General features: G+C 33.5%; 2 protein-coding genes across 2 annotated transcripts in view; one reads left to right on the top strand and one right to left on the bottom strand.

Annotated features, from left to right (window-relative positions):
* LOC132715996 (tubulin--tyrosine ligase-like protein 12) overlaps positions 1–10200 on the top strand; it is a 24297-nt gene extending 14097 nt beyond the window's left edge. Inside the window, exons 8-14 of the mRNA XM_060699128.1 lie at positions 759–977; positions 4273–4384; positions 4796–4950; positions 5726–5810; positions 6141–6209; positions 8621–8759; positions 9377–10200. Of these exons, the coding sequence (XP_060555111.1) occupies positions 759–977; positions 4273–4384; positions 4796–4950; positions 5726–5810; positions 6141–6209; positions 8621–8759; positions 9377–9534 (937 nt within the window). The 3' untranslated portion in view covers positions 9535–10200. The remainder of the gene's footprint in view (positions 1–758; positions 978–4272; positions 4385–4795; positions 4951–5725; positions 5811–6140; positions 6210–8620; positions 8760–9376) is intronic.
* On the bottom strand, positions 10187–24184 carry LOC132715995 (ribosome production factor 2 homolog; the record flags this gene model as incomplete). Its single annotated transcript, XM_060699127.1, has 9 exons — positions 10187–11788; positions 12415–12559; positions 14406–14508; positions 16467–16566; positions 17036–17112; positions 20901–20982; positions 21546–21585; positions 23419–23456; positions 24011–24184. Coding segments are annotated over 9 exons (951 nt in total), but the record flags the coding sequence as incomplete, so codon positions are not given.

The raw sequence follows: 24184 nt of genomic DNA, 5'->3' as shown, positions 1-24184 counted from the left end.
GAAAAGTCTGTATCACAAAGTCTTCATATTTCACACAGTGCTTGGTCATTACTACTAGATGACCCCTATTGATTTTAGGGTCACTAGGTCAAAGGTCAAAGTCACAGGGGCCTTAAATGTCAAAATGGTTTCCGCTGATTTTATTGAAAAGTCTGTATCACAAAGTCTTCATATTTCACATAGTGATTGGTCATCACTAGTAGATGACCCCTATTGATTTTGGGGTCACTAGGTCAAAGGTCAAGGTCACAGGGACCTTAAAATGTCAAAATGGTTTCCGCTGATTATCTTGAAAAGTATGTATCACAAAGTCTTCATATTTCACATAGTGATTAGTCATAACTAGTAGATGACCCCTATTGATTTTGGGGTCACTAAGTCAAAGGTCAAAGTCACAGGGGCCTTAAATGTCAAAAGGGTTTCCGCTGATTATCTTGAAAAGTATTCATCACAAAGTCTTCATATTTCACCTAGTTATTGGTCATAAGTAGTAGATGACCTCTATTGATTTAGGGGTCATTAGGTCAAAGGTCAATGTCACATGGGCCTTAAATGTCAAAATGGTTTCCGTTGATTTTTCCATAATTGAACACTTCCATGTACCCATTTTTGGCAAGTTTCTGTAATACAATTACCAATTATGTGAGTCAATGGCTAGAAAGGGGGTATATGTGTCGTTCGACATTCTTGTTGTATTTTGTTTTCCTTGTACTTAGCAGTGCTATGAGATTTAACAAAGGTTATTATTTGTATTTCAGTTCCCTTTATGGTGGAGGAACTTACAAATACATTAATCAGTTTCCTAGTGAACAGTGTTTAACAGTAAAAGATTTGTTACCAATTGTGTGCCGACGAGCAGGGAGTGGAAAGTTTGATGCCAAAACGCTGGAAGGTTCACCAAAATGGTTGCCAGTCTCATATAATCTGAATACTGAAATGGACAAATTTGTTTCCTACTTTCAACACCGAGAAGAAAAGTGAGAGTCTTTTCTTATTATATGATCATTCTGTATATTAACAACATTCAATGAGTTGTACATTTTAACTAGCTTACTTTTATTTTTAGCTTACCTGTCACAAAGTGACAGGGTGAGCTTTTGTGATCGCTTTTCGTCCGGCGTCCGTCCGTAAAATTTTGCTTCAAATGACACCTCCTCATAAACCACTAAGCCAATTTCATCCAAACTTCACAGAAATGTTCCTTTGGTGGTCACCTTTAAAAATTGTTCAAAGAATTTAATTCCATGCAGAACTCTGGTTGCCATGGCAACCGAAAGAAAAAACTTTAAATATCTTCTTTTAAAAACCCCAAAGAGCTAGAGCTTAGATATTTGGCATGAAACATCTTCTAGTAAGTTTTTACCAAGTTTGTTCAAATAAAAGCCCTGGGGTCAAAATTGGCCCCGCCCCAGGGGGTCATTGATTTTCCCCATATACATATAGTAAAAACTTAAAAATTCTTCTTTTAAAGAACCCATGGAGCTAGAGCTAAGATATTTAGCATGAAACATCATCTAGTAAATGTCTACCAAGTTTGTTCAAATAAAAGCCCTGGGGTCAAAATTGGCCCTGCCCCATGGGGTCATTGATTTTCCCTATATGCATATAGTAAAAACTTAAAAAATCTTCTTTTAAAGAACCCATAGAGCTAGAGCTAAGATATCGAGCATGAAACATCTTCTAATAAGTGTCTACCAAGTTTGTTCAAATAAAAGCCTTTGTTTCAAAATTGGCCCTGCCCCAGGGGGTCATTGATTTTCCCCATATGCATATAGTAAAAACTTAAAAAATCTTCTTTTAAAGAACCCAAAGAGCTAGAGCTAAGATATTTAGCATGAAACATGTTCTAATGGGTGTCTACAAAGTTTGTTCAAATAAAAGCCTTGGGGTCAAAATTGGCCCTGCCCCGGGGTCATTGATTTTCCCTATATGCATATAGTAAAAACTTAAAAAATCTTCTATTAAAGAACCCATAGAGCTAGAGCTAAGATATTAAGCATGAAACATGTTCTAATGGGTGTCTACAAAGTTTGTTCAAATAAAAGCCTTGGGGTCAAAATTGGCCCTGCCCCGGGGTCATTGATTTTCCCTATATGCATATAGTAAAAACTTAAAAAATCTTTTATTAAAGAACCCATAGAGCTAGAGCTAAGATATTTAGCATGAAACATCTTCTAATAAGTGTCTACCAAGTTTGTTCAAATAAAAGCCCTGGGGTCAAAATTGGCCCCGCCCCAGGGGGTCATTGATTTTCCCTATATGCATATAGTAAAAACTTAAAAAATCTTCTTTTAAAGAACCCATAGAGCTAGAGCTAAGATATTTAGCATGAAACATCTTCTAATAAGTGTCTACCAAGTTTGTTCAAATAAAAGCCCTGGGGTCAAAATTGGCCCCGCCCCAGGGGGTCATTGATTTTCCCTATATGCATATACAGTGGAACCTGTCTAATCCGAACTCGTCCGGACCTGAAGAAAAGTTCGAATTAGAAAGGTTTCCGGATTAGAAAGGTTTCCGAATTAGGAGGTTTTTTTACATGTATTTTTCATGTTATTTGCAAAATAGTTTAAGGAAAACGGGAAAGCATTTGAAATTGCAATTTAGATATTTTATTTTTGCAGTCTCTTATCGTTCATTATACTACATGTGAATACAAAAATAAAGAAATAGAAATAAATAAATAAGCAAAAATATTATGTCCTCAAGGGTAAGTTAACCTACGATGTTAAACAGGAGGCCGAGACATGATTTGATATTCGTACCAGCATTTGTCAGTTGTTGTTTGTAAACTCGTATCCGATTCAGCGACTATCCGAATTCACTGACAGTTTCCATTAATTTTCATTACTTAATCACGTATCATTGAATCCTATACAAAGGATTAAAAGATATTTCTATTGCATTATATCAAAATATTTATATAAGCTGACAATAAACAATCAATTAAGCAATTATAGAAGATAACAAGGCAAGCTAATTGTAATTTTCACACCTTCGCAGATCATACGTTTCACCCATTAATCAAGCGAAATAACACTTATCAGTTTGGTGTATGTTTACACCTGTAATATGTGCGATTATTTGTTATTTTGAATGAAGGTGTGATATTTGGCAAAATCTGTTCGGATCCGAGAGGTAAATTTTAGAGTAAAATAAGAACAAAAATTTAAAAAAATCGTCCGGAATTCGGAGTAGACAGGTTCCGGATCCGAAAGTTTTTTACTATTGAAAATAGAACGAATAAAATCGGGACCGGACACTTCGTTCGGATAAGAAAGGATTCTGGATTAGAAGGGTTCGGATTAGCAAGGCTCCACTGTAGTAAAAACTTAAAAAATCTGCTTTTAAAGAACCCAAAGAGCTAGACCTAAGATATTTAGCATTAAACATGTGCTAATGGGTGTCTACAAAGTTTGTTCAAGTAAAAGCCCACGGGTCAAAATTGGCCCGGCCCCGGGGGGTCATTGATTTTCCTTATATGTGTATGGCAAAAACTTAAAAATCTTCTTTGAAAAAACCCAAATAGCTAGAGTTTAGATATTAAGCATGAAACATCTTCTAGTAAGTGTCTACAAAGTTTGTTCAAATAACCACCCTAGGGCTAAAACTGGCCCCACCCCAGAGGTCCAATTGTTTTTAACTATATGTGTACAGCAAAATTTTTAAAAATCTTCTTTTAAAAATCCCAATGAGCTAGAGGTTAGATTGCAGGAAACATCTTTTTGTGGGTGTCTACCAAGTTTGTTCAAATAAAAGCCCTTGGGTTAAAATTGGCCCTGCCAAAGAGGGGGGGGGAGGTCATTGTTTTTCATTATATGTGTGAAGTAAAAACTTAACATCATGAAACATCTTCTAATGAGTGTCTTCCAAGTTTGTTTAAATAAAAGCCCTAGGGTTTAAACTAGCCCCGCTCCGGGGGCCTAAATACAGGTGAGCGACCTCAGGGCCATCATGGCCCTCTTGTTGAATTTGTAGCTTATTGGTGTGTTTCAGTAATAAAATGATGGTGTGTTTATGTGAGCATTGTACCAGTACATAATTTCCAGTAAAAATAATTCTACACTATATAACTTGTATGATGGTATCAAAAAGTGGTAGACAAATAGCCAAACCTAGGGACGGAACAATTTAATCTCATAACAAAAGTATTGGCCTATCTAAGCACACAGAAATTGATCCAAGCATTTTGGGTGATAGTACAAGTTACCATTTCTGCTTGTTGGGTGTAAATTGTTGTTGCAGTGAATAAATCAATTACTGTTACTATTACAGAGGTTTGGATAATGTGTGGATATTGAAGCCCTGGAATCTGTCAAACTCAGCTGACATTACAGTTAGTAATGATATCAACCAAATTGTACGCTTCTCTGAAAGTGGTCCAAAGGTGTGTTTTTATATGTAGTTAAATCATTGTGTCTACTTATCATTTTCCTTTGATTATTTATGTGTATGTGTTGATGACTTATATGCCTCCCATACTGCTTGCTTCTCATCTGTCTGTTCACCAACAACTGAGACTTTTGTACACAGCATACCTGTGAACTAATATTTCAAAATACCACCATTGGTCTTCAAGGTAATATCCAAATATGAGCACTGTAATTGCCCTGCCAACAGGCGTCTGTTAAAGGCAACAATAAAAGAAATTAATTTGTGTGTGTGTGGTGATGCAAATAATTGCTTATGTAACAGTAATATATAAACAAAATTTTTGTAGGTCTCACATGCAGATATGATTGTATTGTTATGTATGTATTATCCTATATTCAATCATGTACATGTTGATTATTTATAGATAGCATGTAAGTACATTTCGGACACAGTAACTATTTACAGAGAAGACATCAAGTCAGATGTGAAGGTGGACTTTCGTTTCCTTGTGTTTATGGCCAGTAAAAATCCACTAAAACTTTGGGTGTATAAACCATTTAGTGTCAGAAGAGGGCACAAGTATGTATAATTAACTGGCATTGTTTTTTGAAAATACATGTATTTGCTTAAAGGGACTCCACAGAGGTTTTTTACATGATGGGACTGGAAATAATTTAGAAGAATGTTCCATATGATTTAGGTTTAGACCAATAACTTGCATGCAAAATTTCGCTCTGTTTTTTTTTGAAAGTAATCATTCTAATTTTGAAAAGTACCCAAAATAGAATGCTTTTCATTTAAATTAGGCAAAAAATAGCACAAAAGTACAATTTTCAATTTACAACCGAGTATATTGTCCCAGTTGATCTATGTAAGAATTTCAAATTTTATGTTTTTAGGCTTTTGGGCCTCAGTGGAGTTCCTTTAATTTATTCGTTTTTTTTAAGTTGTCAAATATATAAAAGACAATATACTTTTTGTAAATATATTAAGTTTAAAATGTTGTTTGAAGTTTTTAAGTTGAAGACTATTGCTTTTACTATGTTTTGTAAGTGAAGGAAGGTGAGAATGCTAGAAAATTATAAACATTATTATTATTATTGACATCTTAACCTGCAGGAACATTGTTAGGTGGAATATCAAATTTCAAATTAACAAAGTCCCAAGGTACTGTTTAACTTAATTTTTAATTAGCTTGAAAATGTTTAGGTAGTGCATACTCAAAACTAGTAGGATTTTAATAAAATTTTTAACTTGTTTCGACATTGTCATGTGTTCCTCATATATTAATTACATGTAGTTATTTCTTTATAGTTGATATTTGTTTATAATGATGGTTTAATCATTATTTCAGACAGTATGAGCTTACTGACTTTGATGATTTCTTGAGGCATTTGACATATGTTGGTCTTTATGAATATAACGTATACAGACCTGGTGTAAGTATTTCTATTTTCCATATTTACTTGCATATTTTTGTCTCAGAATTGGACACTAAAAACCTTGAGATGAAGTATGTTCTTACAATTTAATAATAGATAATAAATGTTCAGTAATTGTTTATAAACACGCGATTACATCACACTGGATTAACTAGGATTTTGATAAAGAAACATTTCTTCCATTTGCCATTACAAGAGTGTCTGACTTTAATAATTTGATTTTTCCTTAATCTAGGTCATAAAATGTTGACTATGTTATTATATTTTTTGAGTCATGTTTGTATATTTGTATGTTGATGACAATTGTTTATTTGTACATATGGACAGATGTATACAGAACAGTTTATAGAACCGTTTGAAGCTGAAAATCCAGGATTTAAATGGGAAACTATAGAGGTATATTTTTATTTTTATCTGAATAAAAGAACTGATCATTTAAAATATCTTATTATACCCCCACCACAAAATGTGGGGGGGGCTATAATGGATTTGCTTTGTTGCATTGGTCGGTCGGTCCGTCTCCATTTTCATGTCCGCTCTATAACTCCTATACCAATTGAAGGATTTTCTTCAAACTTGGCTCAAATGTTCACCTCAACAAGGGGATGTGCAGAACCCATATTGCCCATGTGTCAGCTCAAGGTCAAGGTCACAATTGAAGGTCAAATATCAAACACTATCAAATATTACTCAGTATGTTGTGTCCGCTCTGTAAGTCCTACACTACTTGAAAGATTTTCTTCAAACTTGGCTCAAATGTTCACCTCAACCAGGGGATGTGCACAACCCATGTCGCCTATGTGTCAGCTCAAGGTCAAGGTCACAATTGTAGGCCAAATACCAAACAATTAAATATTACACAGTATGTCGTGTCCACTCTGTAAGTCCTACACTACTTGAAAGTTTTTCTTCAAACTTGGCTCAAACGTCACCTCAACAAGGGGATGTGCAGAACCCATGTTGCCCATGTGCCAGCTCAAGGTCAAGGTCACACTCGAAGGTCAAATATCAAACAATCAAATATTACTTAGTATGTTGTGTCCGCTCTGTAAGTCCTACACTAATTGAAAGATTTTCTTCATACTTGGCTCAAATAATTACCTCAACATGGGGATGTGCAGAATCCATGCTACCCATGTGTCAGCTCAAGGTCAAGGTCACAATTGAAGGTCAAATATCAAACAATCTAATATTACACGGTATGTCATGTCCGCTCTGTAAGTCCTACACTAATTGAAATATTTTCTTCAATCTTGGCTCAAATGTTCATCTCAACTAGGAGATGTGCAGAACTTATGTCACTCATTTGCTGGTTAAAGGTCAAGGTCACACTTAAAGGTCAATAATTGACTTAGAAAATATTCTTAAATTTTAACATTTATTTGAATATTTCTAAATCTAGAAAAGGTATTTGCTTGAAACTTAAAATATTTTTGAAGGGTCACAATTCTGATATGCTGTTTGTTCAAGTTTCATAACTCTGTATCGCATTTTACCAAAGTTATGCCCCTTTTTAAGTCTTCAAATTTACATACAATCAAATATTAGACAATATGTTGTGTCTGCTCTATAAATCCTATACTAATGGAAGAATTTTCTTCAAACTTTACTCAAATGTTCACCCCAACAAGGTTATGTGTAGAATCCATGTCACCTTTGTGCCGGCTAAAGGTCAAGGTCACACTTGAAAGTCAAAAATTGACTTAGAAAATGTTCTTAAATTTTAACATGTACTGGAATAATTCTGAAACTAGCACAGGCATTTGCTTGAAACTTAAAAGATATATGAGGTGTGGCAAATAAGATATGCGGGTCAAGTTTCATTACTCTGTATTGCATTTTGACAAAGTTATGCCCCTTTTTAAGTCTTCAAATTTACATACAACCAATACTAGACAATATATTGTGTCTACTCTATAAATTCTATACTAATGGAAGGATTTTCTTCAAACTTACTCAAATGTTCAACCAAACTGGGTGATGTGCAAAACCCATCTTACCCTTGTGCCAGATTAAGGTCAAGGCCACACTTGAAGGTCAAAATTGACTTATAAATAAAATGTTTAATACATTGGGAAAATGAAAGGTTATTTGTAACTGTTTTGAACATGATTTGATAATATATATTTATACTATTACCTGTACAATTAGTCTTTTTTTCACCAGAGATAATTTCTTTTTATGTATTTGTGCCACATAAGTTATTCCCTTAACCACCTTTCCAAGTGGTCTTCTGTCAAGGACATTGGTGGGGGTATGAATCGCATTCAGCGATAGTTCTAGTTGTTTGATGTTGTGTGTTGAAAGCAGCATACCTCCAGATTTATGCTCATTTTCATTGAAATTTTGAAAATGTATTAAAAGTTAAATACATGTATTGTTAAGTGAACAAAGAAAGTAATTAAGACATTGCAAACATCACTCATAACCCCAATTACCAAAAAAGAAGGTTAAAATATGCAAAATAGCCCTTACTGCATTTTGGTAAATATACCAAAATCACTTATTAATTGCATATAATATGTAAATTATTACTTGAAACTTTTTTACTTTCCTTAATATCTCAGAACATTTTTCTCTAGTTTGATTATCTTGAAATATTTTGGCTCAACTGAAGGCATGCAGCTTTAATAGATAATTTGACAGCCAATTGGCACCTGTGTCACTTTTTTTTCCCAACCAAACAGGCCATTTCTGAGACATACTTGCTATGTTAATTACAGGCCAAAAGATAACCTAGGATATTGTTTAACATTTGAAGATAACATAAAAGTATTACAAAGGAATGGTTTTATTTGTTATTTAAGGCTGAAATACACAAGATGTTTCTGGAAGTATTCCAGGCAGCAACCAGTAAAGATCCCCCAGCAGGGATTGGACATTTTCCCCTCTCTAGGGCTGTTTATGGTATTGATTTACTGTTACAGTGGAGCACAAATGAAAAAGGTAAATTAAATGTTTTATTTATGCTAATGGGGTTTTATTCAGATGAACTCTGCGTCTTGGTCTCTGGTCAATGAAACTTGGTGTACAGCAAGCTTATGTAGAGACTTGCTTTGGATTGTATTTGGGTCCCCTACAGTCAAAGACACTGTAATACTAAAAATAAAAAAATAATCTGTTTCCCGTTTGAATAAGATATATCATTCCAACCTTATATGAAAACCATCTGCTGTAATTACAAAATGCTTGCTTATTTTCTTTTGTTTCTTCATTATTTATGATTTACATTGCACATAGTTACATTGTACATTGCTTTAGAAAGAAATCACAAACAAAATTATACATGTAGGTGTATTTTCACTCTTATTACACTACATGTATATCTTAAATGGACTTGTCCATCTTACATTCTGGACATAACCGTTTATTATGTTTAGTGCAAATTTCAAAATATCTGACTGAACAGCAAACAGTTTAGACCATGATCAGACGGCAAAGATGTGAATTCAGTTCCAGCCAGCAGGGTAAGGGTTAACATCAATGCTACATGATTTATATACTATATATATAACATGTAGTTATAATGAAATCAGATAACCCTTTTCCTCTTAATCTTGTAGGGGAGAAGTATGTACAGCCGATGTTGAGTGAGGTTAACTTTGCCTGTGATTACACAAGCTGGATGGAAGAGTACCCAGAAATGTTAAATGATGCATTCAGTACATTATTCTTCAATGATATCAAGGGCCGGGAAGATAGAGTCATACCATTGTCATGACACAATATGTAAACCAGAAAAACAATTACATGCAGGTGGACAAAATATCATGGAAGCAAGATATTTTCCAAAAGCACATGTCAAATAGTAAATAGCCTGGAGCTTGAAAATGTTTTAGTGAGAAAATATTAATTACTAAATGAATATTATTACTCATTGAATATTTTTTCATTAAACTGCAATAAGAACAGGTTTTAACGTTTTTAAGTTCGACTATTCGAACAATAGTTGGGCTAAACTACTTACCCAGTTATACATGCAACTTCTTTTACAATATCATATGTAAGCAAATATTAATAATACATGTACTTTCTTGCCTTGTTTTAATAACACATTCAATATTTTATTTTTTCAATTTAATAGTTATACAATAAAATTTGTGTTAAATCATCTTATTTTACATTACTGTATAAATAATTAAACTATTAATTGTTAACATATGTTATTTCACCGTAATAAGACAGACACCTGTCTAATCATTTAATTTTACTGTAATAACAACAAAGTAATTTGTTAAGATATTTTTATTTCATTAATGATAAAATTGTTTTGAAAATAGATTTTAACAAATTGTCAATTGTTTTATTACATTGCATGGTATGCAGAAGACAGCTAATACACATTTATATAATGTGCCAAAAAAGTTTTGAAAAAAAAAAACAACAACACATCTACATTAGATGGTACCTGTAAATACAGGTACAAACAAGATGCAAAACTGAAACTAGGGCTGTCATTGAATATCGCAATATAGATATATTGTCAATATTCTTCATCCGATACAATATCGATACAAGCTAAAATTCATTTCCGTTAGTAAATATACCTCTATTTTGCCTAATTAGAGAAGTAACTTTTTTCCAGTTTTCTGGGCTTACTTGGAAAATGTCAGTGACAAAAATAACAGAAAAAACAAACTTTTTGTTAGTTTGTAGTATTTGTAATGTCTAATACAAGCATGCACAACACAATGATCCAAATTTATAACACATATTTCAATGTTTTTCATTGAATCTATGTTCAAAGTTAATACATGATGTCATCAATATATCATTGATATTTGTCTCTGGATATATTGATACAAAATTTTTCATCAATGACAGCCCTGCTAAAAACAATATATAATTTTAAGGTTAAAGAGACCTTGAACTTTTACCAGTCCAATGCTTATACAAGTTTCGTAAATACCAATTACCTAAGATTCTTAATAATAGATGGTTTCAAATGAAAAAGTATGAAACCCTTTTGCATCCTAGGTAACCTCGATTCCTATGAAAGATGCAATATTAAGTAAACATTAAAACAAACAAGAGCCAAGTCTGAACATGATCAAACATTAAATAAATTTATAATAAATTTTAAAATATGACCTTGATGGGCAAGTTGGAAGTCCTGGAGAATTCAGGAAAATCAATAGTTCTAATACAAAGTTATAAATGACTGTATATGAATGTACTTGCACAATAAAGACATCTAAAATAACTGAGTTTGTTTTATCTTAATTTGATGGTATTGACGCAAGTAATTATTTCCGTTTCTAGATAGTTTTCTTGTAAAATCAAGATTTAAAAACTTGTCTTGCACACAAAAATATATATAAATTATCAAGAGGATCTTGGCAAAACTCTCAACTTTTTAACTGTCGTAATAATTTGTTTTTCAGTCACAAGGTTTTTTGGTGACTTTCCATCTTATCTGGTGCAGGAAAACTTCTGATAAAACTACAGACCTTGTGTAATGTAGCAGGGTAGCAGGATAGTTTTCTCACATAGATATAAAAATAAGTCCCTGACAAGATTCCTACTCACAATGGTGTGAGAGACAAGTCTTTGAAGTGTCCATGTAACAAATATTTAATTTTATTAATGAGTTTGCATATTTCATTAAAAAAAATAATGAGTCCCATATCTTGGTACATATTTGATCTTTCTTAAATAATTTATTCCTCAACATCATTTTATTTACTGAGATTAATGTGTGTTGCCAGAGGGACTTCAAAATTGCTGGCTCTAAAGCAAAAGATTTAATTTACATTGTATATTTTCTACAGAATTTTCCATCTTCAAGTGTCTGATTCTTCTACAGTTTTCTTTGACTTTTTAGGGCTGGTACCTGGTTCATTATTGCCTTTATTTTGTCTTTTTAATCCCTTCATTTTTCTTGTCTGTAGGTTTGCCAAGTCTTGTTTCTGCATATGTATTCTACCAAGCTGGGAACCAAATGCATCCTGGGATATGTTCTTCCTCTTCTTCACCTGAAAAATAAGTTTACAATATTACCCTTGACATGTTCACTTCTGTATTTGAAATTTAATTGAATGTATATCAATATGAAAAAGCTTAAGAAGAGATTATTTCATGTCTTGGTCCATTGTGACAAAAGAGAACTGTACTTTATCATTCATTTCTTGAAGTAGAATCTACTAAGGTTATGGTATCAGTAAAATACTATAAATTAGGCCTTTTTTATTGCAAATCTATGAGAACAACATTACTGTAAAGATCATTTTACAACAGTATAGCCATTTATAGAAATTTCAAGAGAAATGACAATATGGATGAAACTTAATAGAATATTTGACTGGTATACATTAATTTTTCCTTCGTATGTATGCAAAATGTAACATCTCAGGAATTTAAATGCAGTTGTACTAAATAACTTTATTAACAGTCATACTGATCACATTTTGCATATTCTATTCAGTATTATCATTACATTGGCTAATTGTTTTCCCCCTTCAGCTTTCTGAACATTTATGATGTATTATCTGCACCCTGTACAGAGTCTGTTCATTCTGTCTATTTTATCAAAGTATCTACTTGTACATTAAAATATCATAAAGAATAATAAAAATATACAGAGAAAAGGTTTATATCTTACAGTAGCTGTTTTTGGTTTTCTCAAGCTTCTCTTGTATAAATCATCTGAGGCAATCTTAGTTCTCCTTAATGTCAGGTCTATAGAAGGTCCCATATCTTCTAGTTCTATACGAGGTACTTTACTACCAGACTTCTTTAATATAATTCTGAAGTAACAGATAATATAGAACAATTATATAGTCAAATCTGACACACACAAAACACTTTTACATACATACATGTACATTGAAAGCCTATAACTAAATGTCATCATTTAACTTACCCACAAGATAACCTATAGCTCACAAAGATTTGTTTCCAAAGTGCAGTCATCCAGAAACACAAGTTTTCTCAGCAGTCTAGGATCTTTATTAACCAGTTTGCTTTGAGCACAGGAATTTTCCTTATATACTAATAAACTAGAAATGTGTCTTCATGCCACGGATGCCCCCGCATGCAACCAAAATTTCAGATGTTATAATATTTAGTTTCAAATTTGTTTGCACAAATTATTTCTTTCATTTTAAGTTCAAAGCCCTTAAAACTTTACAATGTTAACACAAACCATTTTCATACAATGTTCAAGGCACTGAAATTATTCAGTCTTAACCTTTTGAAAATAGCATATTGCATATTTGTACCCAAAATAATGGCTACATACATTTCCACAAAAGTATGAGTGCTGAAACTGAAAGTTCAAAAATTTTCCAACATTCAGGAAAGATAAGTTTGTCCAAAATCATTGAACCACGACCATATTCAAACTTAAACTGCTTATTCCTAAGATGTATCTACATTATTTTCAAAGTGAAAGGGACATAACTCTGCCAAAAAATCATCAAACCATGACCAAATTCCAACTTGACCTGCCCATTCATTTGACAAATTTGAGTTGAATATGTAATACTGTTGGGTAGATAATGAACAGAAACTGTAAATTTCATATTATTTTCAAAGTGAAAGGGGCATAACTCTGCCAAAAATCATTGAACCATGACCAAATTTGAACTTGACCTGCGCATTCCTTTGACGTATCCATATGTCAAGTTTGAGTTGAATGTGTTGTACCATTGGGGAGATAATGAATGGAAACTGAAAATTTCATATTGTTTTCAAAGTAAAAGATGCATAACTCTGCCAAAAATTTTCGAACCATGACCAAATTCGAACTTGACCTGTATTTTCTCATGACATATCCATATGTCAAGTTTGAGTTGAATGTGTTGTACCGTAGGGGAGATAATGAACGGAAACTGAAAATTTCTAGTAATTTTCATAGTAAAAGGGGCATAACTCTGCCAAAAATCATTGAACCATGACCAAATTCAAACTTGACCTGCGCATTCCTTAGACGCATCCATATGTCAAGTTTGAGTTGAATGTGTTGTACCATTGGGGAGATAATGAACAGAAACTTAAAATTATAATATTATTTTCAATGTAAAAGGGGCATAACTCTGCCAAAAATCATCGAACCATGACCAAATTCGAACTTGACCTGTATTTTCTCATGACATATCCATAAATTTGAGTTGAATGTGTGCAACCGTTTTTAAGATAATGAACGTAAACTGATGATGACAGAATGACGGAATTTACATGGCGGGGGCATAATAAAATTATATATGAAAATTAATTTGTTTTTCTATACAAAAGTCATAAATGTATTGTTTTAGTAGTTTTATAAAAGATCTCATACATAGACTTGTCGTATATCTATATATATTGGCTCGACTTCCATGTTACCAAGTGTATCTGATAACAAACATTTTCAGTTGTGTTGGATATAAAATCACAAATACACTTTTAAGGTCATACAGAACTTCCCAAATTTTACTGGTAAAGGAGCTTGTTATTTCAGACAAGGGGATCTTCTACATGACACCACACAGGTACTACAAGTAAGTATAGTATCCTAATATAGTCATTAAACATTCTAGTTGATATACAAACCAACAGAAGTCAATGACCTTGACCACCTTACCAAACATGCTACATATACAGATAGCTTACCTGTAGTTTCTGATATAGATTTTTCCATCTATTGCAGATATCATTATAACATGCTCTATACCTTGTAACCTTATCTGTTTTATAATAGAGCCTCGGAAAAAATCTGAAACAATATATTTAAAGTTTATTTTTCATAAGGTCACTAATACGCTATCAAAAATAATTAAAATATAGTTTTGTTAATTTTAATACTTCAAAAGAGAGCATAAAATGTTACTGTGAAGGTGCTGTTATCTAAAATGAAGATATATAATAAATGTAGGATATAAAGTGGATACTCTTGTCTGAAATGAAATTAAAATGAAAATTTATTGAAACTAGAAATGTGTCATCATGCCACGGATGCCCCCGCATGCAGCCAAAATTTCAGATGGTGCATTAATTATTTTTTTCATTTTAAGTTCAAAGCCCTTAAAACTTTTCAATGTTAACACAAACCATTTCCATACAATGTTCAAGGCACTGAAATTATTCAGTCTTAACCTTTTAGAAATAGCATATTGCATATTTGCAGCCAAAATAATGGCTAAAAGAATGAGTGGTGAAACTGAAAGTTCAAAATTTTTCCAACATTCAGGAAAGATAAGTTTGTCTAAAATCATTGAACCATGACCAAATTCAAACTTAAACTGCTTATTCCTAAGATGTATCTATATTATTTTCAAAGTGAAAGAGACAAACTCTGCCAAAAAATCATCAAACCATGACCAAATTCCAACTTGACCTGCCCATTCCTTTGACATATCCATATGTCAAATTAAAGTTGAATATGTGACACTGTTGGGTAGATAATGAACAGAAACTGTAAATTTCATATTATTTTCAAAGTGAAAGGGGCATTACTCTGCCAAAAATCATTGAACCATGACCAAATTTGAAGTTGACCTGAGCATTCCAAAAACATTTCCATATGTCAAATTTGAGTTGAATGTGTTGTACCATTGGGAAGATAATAAACGGAAACTGAAAATTTCATATTACTTTCAAAGTGAAAGGGGCATAACTCTGCCAAAAATCATTGAACCATGACCAAATTTGAACTTGACCTGCGCATTCCTTTGACGCATCCATATGTCACGTTTGAGTTGAATGTGTTGTACCTTGAGGGAGATAATGAATGGAAACTGAAAATTTCATATTATTTTCAAAGTAAAAGGGGCATAACTCTGCCAAAAATCATCGAACCATGACCAAATTCGAACTTGACCTGTATTTTTTCATGACATATCAATATGTCAAGTTTGAGTTGATTGTGTTGTACCATTGGGGAGATAATGAACGGAAACTGAAAATTTCATATTTTTTTCAAAGTAAAAGGGGCATAACTCTGCCAAAAATCATTGAACCATAACCAAATTCGAACTTGACCTGTATTTTCTCATGACATATCCATATGTCAAGTTTGAATTGAATGTGTCCAACCGTTCTTAAGATAATGAACGGAAACTGAAATTTCATATTATTTTTAAAGTAAAAGGGGCATAACTCTGCCAAAAATCATCGAACCATGACCAAATTCGAACTTGACCTGTATTTTCTCATGACATATCCATATGTCAAATTTGAGTTGAATATGCCCAACCGTTCTTAAGATAATGAACGGAAACTGATGATGACGGAATGACAGAATGACGGAAGGACGGAAGGATGGAAGGACGGAAGGACGGAAGGACGGAATGACGGAACAGGGTAACACTATATGCCCCGGCCATTACATGGCGGGGGCATAAATATGCATGATCTTGATATGCTGAATATATGAAACAAAATCTAGCCAGAAAGGAAAACATTCATGATTTGTTGCAGTCGACAACATTTAACCACAATGGACTCCTGTTAGGGCAACCTGTGGACACCAAATAGGAAAGTGCCAACACCAAGGCAGGAAAATAGATTTGAGGGAAAATTATTGTTTAAAAAACAAGTGACATCACAAGTTTTGTTTACACTGACTGTTAACATCAAGTCTCTATAACCATAGCAAAAGTGATTTATTTTGCAAAATAATTTTTCAAGCAGCAAGTACCAGTTGTCGCAGACAAATTTGATGAAAAATTTTACCTGCAAAAAGATTTTTTAATCTAGAGTAATCAGGATCTGTATCAAACTGTTCCCCAGCAAACATAATGCATGGCTTGGTTCCTATTGGGCACTTTGGTCCCTAAAAATTTTTATAACAGCTCATAGTTATAGTATAAAAATCTTCCAGAAAGAAAAGCAAATAAATCTGTATTCATTCTTTTTTCATTTTCGATTTTTATCCACATTTAATTCAGGTAGTGTGTTGAAGATATCCACTAGTCATATTATGCTAGTCTTTTTACAATTTTAACTTCACAGAAAAGAAAAAAAGACAGTCAACATATATGAGCTGCATCACTAAAAGAAAGAGAGAAAGTTTGTTTTTCAATCTAAATGGTACCTGAATTAAAGTTTAAAATATATTTTCATAATAATTATATACAATAATAATGCAATAGTAATGGTTATTTTAATTTAACATTGTCACCTTAATGAAACATATCAACTTACTTGGGTAAGGTCAGTTTGCCTGGCCCTATACTGGAGCCATGGTAAAGTCATTATTGCCACAAAATATAAGTGTTCAAAATGTTTCACAATGATCTTACCTCTATATCAAACATTGATTTGAAACCTTCTACTCCAAGTTCTATCATGTCCAGAACATGATAGTCAAACATTCGACCTGTCAATAGCATAACAACAAATCTATTATATACAATTAATCCAAGACTTAATTAACATCTATTTAACAATTTCATCATTATTGGGTATGGTATATTTATATTATAGCCTTTAATTCCCTTGTAAACATTATCCATGTCTTCATGTGTAATGTAAATGTATAGTTAAACAGAAGGCATGTAAGGTAGCTCATTAATTTTGTACTCCTAATTTTTGTATGTATAGAGCAAGTATAGAGCAAGGTAACAATCAAATGTTAATAATTTGTATATACGAGGGGTGTCCCAGAATTACGTGGACTTTTGCTATAACTTTTTTTTTTTTAATGCATTTTTTAGCAAATTTGTACACAATACCTTTAACATATCCTTAATGAATATGTCCATTATTTTTAAATTTCTAACATTGCTTCTCTATATTTTACGTCGCTATAGTAACGCAGTATGAGCAGGGCAGGGCAGTCCAATATTTTGTATTAATAAGTTGTTTTTACTTTCGTATATCTTGCGTATTTATACGTAAAAAATGGTGCGACATCGTAAGCATATGCAGTGATGTCATATGAACGTTCGTTTGAAATTTTGACGTCATAGCTGTTTCCGCTATTGTTTACCAGCGGACAACTGACAACCGTTGCTCTTGGATTTTTAACAAAAAATGACGTCCACGGATTACGCGGAACATCGGACTATCATCAAGTTTTGTCTTAATCTTGGGGAGACGCCAAAACAGACGCAGGAAATGTTGGAGACTGCAAAAGTGAGACTTCCTGTTTGTCGATCACTCGTTTTCAAGTGGCATAAGCGTTTTCGAGACGGCAGGGAGGACATTGAAGACGACAAGGGTCGTGGGAGAAAGTCAACGTTGACTGCGGCGTCAATTAAGGAAGTCAAAGACGTCATAGATCGGGACAGGCGTTACACTGTGCGGGACGTGTGCGACATCACGGGTTTGGGAAGAGGAACTTTCCACCGCATACTAACTACCCACCTGAACATGAAGAAACTTAGCTCTCACTGGGTACCACGGCTCCTCACGCCAGAACTTCAAGAAAAACGCGTAGCGGCATCGCGCAACTTCCTGGCCCAATACCGGAAAGATGGATACAGTTTCCTGAACCGATCGTCACGACGGATGAGATGTGGCTCTTCCTTTTTGATCCCGAGACGAAGGAGCAGTCCCGCCAGTGGAAGTCCAGCGGATCTCCACCCCCACAGAAGGCACGACAGGCGAGATCCGTTGGCAAACAGATGTACATATTCTTCATGGACAGGGCCAGCATGATATACAGCACGCAATACCCATAGACACCAAGGTCAATGCTGAGTACTATTCAAGGGTAAGCAATAATTTTGTGTTTAAACAAGAGCCACTGCCGGGCGGGGGCAACGCTCGACTTTTAACTTTCTCTAAAAGCAAACAAAGAAATGTTTTAACAAAATCTTAACGTTTCCTTTTTATAAAATTAATCGGTCTGTCTTATCACATAAGTTTTGTCTATATATTTTGTATATATAAATAAACTAAATTATATATATATATAAATAGAAACACGCAATTCTATAAATAGAAAATTCTATAAATAGAAACACGCAATTCTATAAATAGAAAATTCTATAAATAGATACACGTGGTAGAGTCACATGGTGGAGTCACGTTGTAAAGCCACATGGAGTCATGTGGTGGAGTCATGTGGTAGAGTCACGTGTTAGAGTCAAGTGGAAGAGTCACGTGGTAGAGTCATGTAGTGGAGTCATGTAGTGGAGTCACGTGGTGAAGTCATGTGGTGGAGTCATGTGGTGGAGTCATGTGGTGAAGTCACGTCGTGGAGTCACGTCGTGGCGGAGTCACGTGGTGGAGTCATGTGGTGAAGTCACGTGGTGGAGTCACGTGGTAAAGTCACAACAAGGTCTTGTCCTAAAGTATGTTCTGTTATAATATGAAGTTGATCCCTTCAATAATAGCAAAGTTACAGCCAGTTACAGCCAAAACAATGAAAATTTCAATAATTTGAACTTCAAAGTCAAGGTCATTAATAAGTGAAGGTCAAGGTCTGTCTGGTTATTTTTAAGGGTTATCCTTGAAGATTATTATGTTCAAGTTTGAAGACAATCCATTCAAAAATAACAAAGTTACAGCCAATAATAGCCAAAAAAATGAAAATTTCAAAAATTTGACCTTCAAAGTCAAGGTCATTTATGAGTGAAGGTCCAGGTCTGTCTGGTTATTTTTAAGGGATATCCTTGAAGATTATTATGTTCAAGTTTGAATACAATCCATTCAAAAATAACAAAGTTACAGCCAATAACAGCATGAACAAGCAAAATTTGGACTTTTAACCTTGAAGGACAAGGTCATTTATGGATGAAGGTAAAGGTTAGTGTAGTCTACTGAAGGTCTTGTCCCAAGGGTTGTTGTGGCCAAGTATGAAGACAATACACCAAGAAATAAAAAAGCTATGATCCAGGTACAAGTTTGCGAACGGCAACGCCGCCGTGACTATAACAATACCTCTACTTTTTTTTCAAAAAAAAAAAAAGTCAAGCTAAAAAAATATTTTTAAAAATTAAGCTAATCACAATTTATTATTTTAAACGCAATTTATCCGCCTCAGCTTTTAAGAAAGTGAACTCAAACTGCTATAGTAAGCAGTGCGCATGATAGGTTATTTCCCTTGTTAACGCACATTGTCTTTGCGTACAAAATAAACTCCACAATAATAATAATAATAAAAAGAATAATAATAATGATAAATAATAATAATGATAATAATAATAATAATAGGGCATCAGCATTATCACCGTCGTTTTACCTACTATTACCGTAACAAAAGTTAATAGTATGCTTTATTATTATTATTTATCATTATTATTTTTATTATTATTATTATTATCATTATTTGCGGATTAAGTATATGTACAATATCGCTTACTTAGTAGATAAATTGTCTATTTGTCAGGTGTTACGGCGAGATCTTGTGCGTTCCTTGCGTCGGAAGCGGCCGAACGTTCCCTTGGATCAGGTGTTGCTGCACCAGGATAACGCGCCAAGCCATAACGCAGCATCCACCAGGCTGGAGATCAGTCTTCTGGATTTTCAGATTCTGGAGCATGCACCCTACTTGCCGGATATGGCGCCGATGGACTTCCGGGTATTTCCAACTGTGAAGTCGGCACTTAAGGGACGGAAGTTCGATTCCTTCCAGGAACTCTCGTTCGCAACGCAGAAAGTGGTGGCTGATTTCGACCAGGAGTGGTACAGGGCAGTGTACGACCAGTGGATATATCGACACCATAGGTGTATTGAGTTAGGCGGCGACTATGTTGAGAAAAACTGACATTCGACGCCACGCATTTATTAACAACTAGCGACGTCACCGGAATGACGTCGCAACGTCGGAATGGACTGCCCCGCACCCGCTACCCCTTGTCTCATTACCCTGCCCACAGACACTGATCCAGTTGCCAAACAACTTTGAAATTTTTTGTACTAATGCAATAAAGTTGCATTTTGTTCATGTTAATTTTGTTTGTTTTTATTTTCAGCAGTTTTTGAGTTACAGCAAAAGTCCACGTAATTCTGGGACACCCCTCGTATTTATAGAACAATAAAAGAATTTGAAAGTATTTATAGTGCAAAATCACAATCTTAAGTATTTAAAGAGACAGGTCACAATATTTTTACATTAATGATCATACTGCTGCTTTAACAGTTTTTTTAATTTTAATGCTTAATGCAAGTTTTTTTCTCTCAATTATTGAGAGTCAAAATAAACAATGTTTAGTATACCTATAATAATATTGTTTGGTCTTTTCTTTGAATGGCTTCCAAACATGAACAATGATGCATCACACCTCTGAGAGAAAAATTCCTACAAACAAAAGTTTACAATTCATGAGCTTCAAATTATATAAATGTATTACCATTCCAAAACAGTATTTTAATTGCTACATTTTTGGTTATAATAGACAAATATTGATTGACTTCTTAACCTCAATGTATTATTCTTCCAAATATGTGTTAAGTTATAAAAGCACTAACATTTCTAAATCTAAGTGTAAAGGACCTTCTGATAAAACAACTAATTAACCCTGTTACACTTTCCCCTTGGTTGCCTTTGTTGACAAGTCTGACTGTATCCTGAATCTCCCGATTTTAATTAAGAAACAGTCTATGATTGATGTAAAATGAAACAGTCAATGAAAATTTATAAAATAGGAAGCCAACACTATGAAACATGGTCTGCCTTAATGAATGCAGGCCTGACTAGTGGTGAAAAAGTCGTTGTCATTTCATTCTAACCTGCATTAAACAATATGCTAACTGTAATTCAAGTTTTAAGTCTGTAAATAGTGCTGTTAGCATCCTAAATAAAGTATTTTGTTTTTGAAACCAACTATGGATAGTTGGATACCATTAGTTGTTGATACTTACCAATGGTGTCTCATCTTCAAAGGGTCTAAGGATATTTTTTCTAAAAATAAAAAAAAGAATTATCACTTTTAAAGGTAGGACTATGGTACTAAAGATTTGTTACAGCAGAATTTATGTTTACAAAAAACTTAATTAATTTTGACTATTTGTAGACTTTAAATGACAATGACACTGTCAACTTTATTTACCTAAATACATGTAGTGACATGGGAGAACCACAAGTTATCCATGAAGTCTGCTGAAAATATGCCCCTTACTGGAATTTTTGTTACAATAGTGATAGTATGTGACTTCAAACAAGAAACTATAACCACTTAGTATTCAATGCCCTGTTAAAGGGACTCCACTGAGGTTTAAAAGTCTAAAAACATAACATTTGAATTTCTTATATAAATGAGCTGGGGCACTTTCAACAGTAATATATGCAAAGATAGTTAAGAAATATACTTTGAAATAAATTCAAAATCGTATTTTCATGCTTTTCTTAGCCTAATTTGGGTGAAAAGCGTTTAAACGCTTTTCAGTTTGGGTCAGTTTTTTACAATTTGAATAATTATTCTGGAAAAACGGCATGCGCGAATGATCTGAAATTTTGCACAAAGATTAGTGGTATAAACCTACATCAAATGGTACAATTATCTGGAAAAAATATTTTCAGTTCCATCATGTCAAAAAAACGCAGTGGAGTCCCTTTAAGCTGACATGAAAAGGGAAAATTTGTATAATATTATTTGGAATTACAATCAAACAAAAAGGCCTTAAAGCAGTAACAACTAAACATGGCAGAAAAAGTAGAACAGAGAGCTGATTGATGAACACAGAAATATTGAGGTGCTCTAACAGACAATGATATCAAGTTGTTCTTCAAACATTCCAGGTTTCTGTAGTTTTCAGAGCAACAGATAAGGTACGTATTTGCGTATTTACGCAATTAATTTTATAAAATACGCAATTGATTTTTTAAGAATGTGTATCAAAACCCATTAAAAAAAATAAAATACGCAATTGTCTAAAAAAACCTGTGCGTATTGTCATTTTCATCACCGCAAAATTAATCTGTTGTATGCTCGTAGTTTTGGACAAATTATATCGATATGCATGTTATCCGAATATTCCCAAATTAATGCTAACTAATCAACGGTCTGCGGTCTTCGAAAGTCCCCGGTCTCCAAAGACCAACTTAGCCATATCAATAAAACATGAGACCGTCGATTTGTCTACTCAGGCCGACGGTCTTTACAGATCGGCAGAGACCATTGATTTTGCGGAGACCGTCATTAAGTAGGTCCCAGCTGTATCAATAGACGCTTTGAAAACATTATGGCGTCATACAAAAGGGAAAATGATTTGAAACAAAACAGTCGTAAATAATCAAAAAACAGTCAGAAAACAAACTTTTCAAAAATATTATCAAATATAACATGAGCATTTTATATAAAAAATAAAACAATTGTGAAAAGTTCTAGTAAATTGTTAATCCTATTTTCTTTTTAAAACAGTTTAAATTTTATTGATATTGAAACCATAAAATTCATATCTTCATAATTGAATACCCAATTGATCTTGAAATCATAGGGTATTGAGTTTTGGAATACCCAATTAAATGGAGCCAATACCCAATTCCAAAGGAAATGATGGAGTAATACCCAATTCACTTTAAAAGCTTATCTGTTGCTCTGGTTTTCTTGTGTTTTGTTATTTCATGGCTAGTCCAACAAATTGTGCCCTATAGACAATGGTCACACTTCTATGTAATATCAGATTGTACAATCAGTTGGTCTTGCAGTCAAAATATTGAGGCTTAGTTTATATATTCCATGACTTGGCATAATGGACAATCTACAGAACCCTAAGAATAATTACTGTTAATTACCTTTTATACATGACAGAATCTATCTTTTTCAATGTATACTGAAAAGAAAAATAACAATGAAAATTATTTTAACAAATTAAGTATATAAGAAGCCTTAATCATTAGGTCTACAGTCTTCTTTCAAGTCATGTCAATCATTTAAAACAAGATCTGTCTGTGGACAGCCCGCTCCACTAATCTCTGTGCTGGATGGTAAAATAAAAGCAACATATAGGAAAGGCCGCGGGGCATTACTCTGCAAATGTGTTTATCAGAAGAACCAGCCCTTGATAGTCAATAAATACTTCCAGTTTGAAGTGAAAACAGTCAAAAAAGGGAAATAACAAAGCAAAAACAGCTTTCAGGATTACCTTCCCATACAAATAGTCATTTACATTTCAAATTTGATAGTGAACGTTTAAAGAGAACATCTTTGATACTTTTGAAGAAATGTACCTTAACAAAATAGTTAAGTCAAAAGGGGGCATAACTCTGAAAAAATAAATTAGCAGTTTACCTGCCCTTTAGAAATGCATTACAATTTAAAAGTTTTGAGAAATTGACCTAAAAAATGAATTGTACAATAAATTATCAACGCTAAGAAAGAACATACCAATTCTTTTAATAACTGTGTAACTGTTTGGCTAGTGTTCCCTCCCTTCACAAACATAGTTCGCTTTGTATTTTCATAGATCTTTGATTCCCTGCCTTGAAGGAATCTTTTCCCACGTTGGGTTTTTGGCTTGCTAAAAATAATAAAATGAAAACATGTATACGAGGTGTCAAT

This window comes from Ruditapes philippinarum, unplaced genomic scaffold, assembly GCF_026571515.1.
Source record: "Ruditapes philippinarum isolate M1 unplaced genomic scaffold, ASM2657151v2 ctg2219_1_1_1_1, whole genome shotgun sequence".
In the NCBI taxonomy this organism is placed as follows: domain Eukaryota; kingdom Metazoa; phylum Mollusca; class Bivalvia; order Venerida; family Veneridae; genus Ruditapes; species Ruditapes philippinarum.
This window is presented reverse-complemented; position numbering and strand designations above follow the sequence as displayed.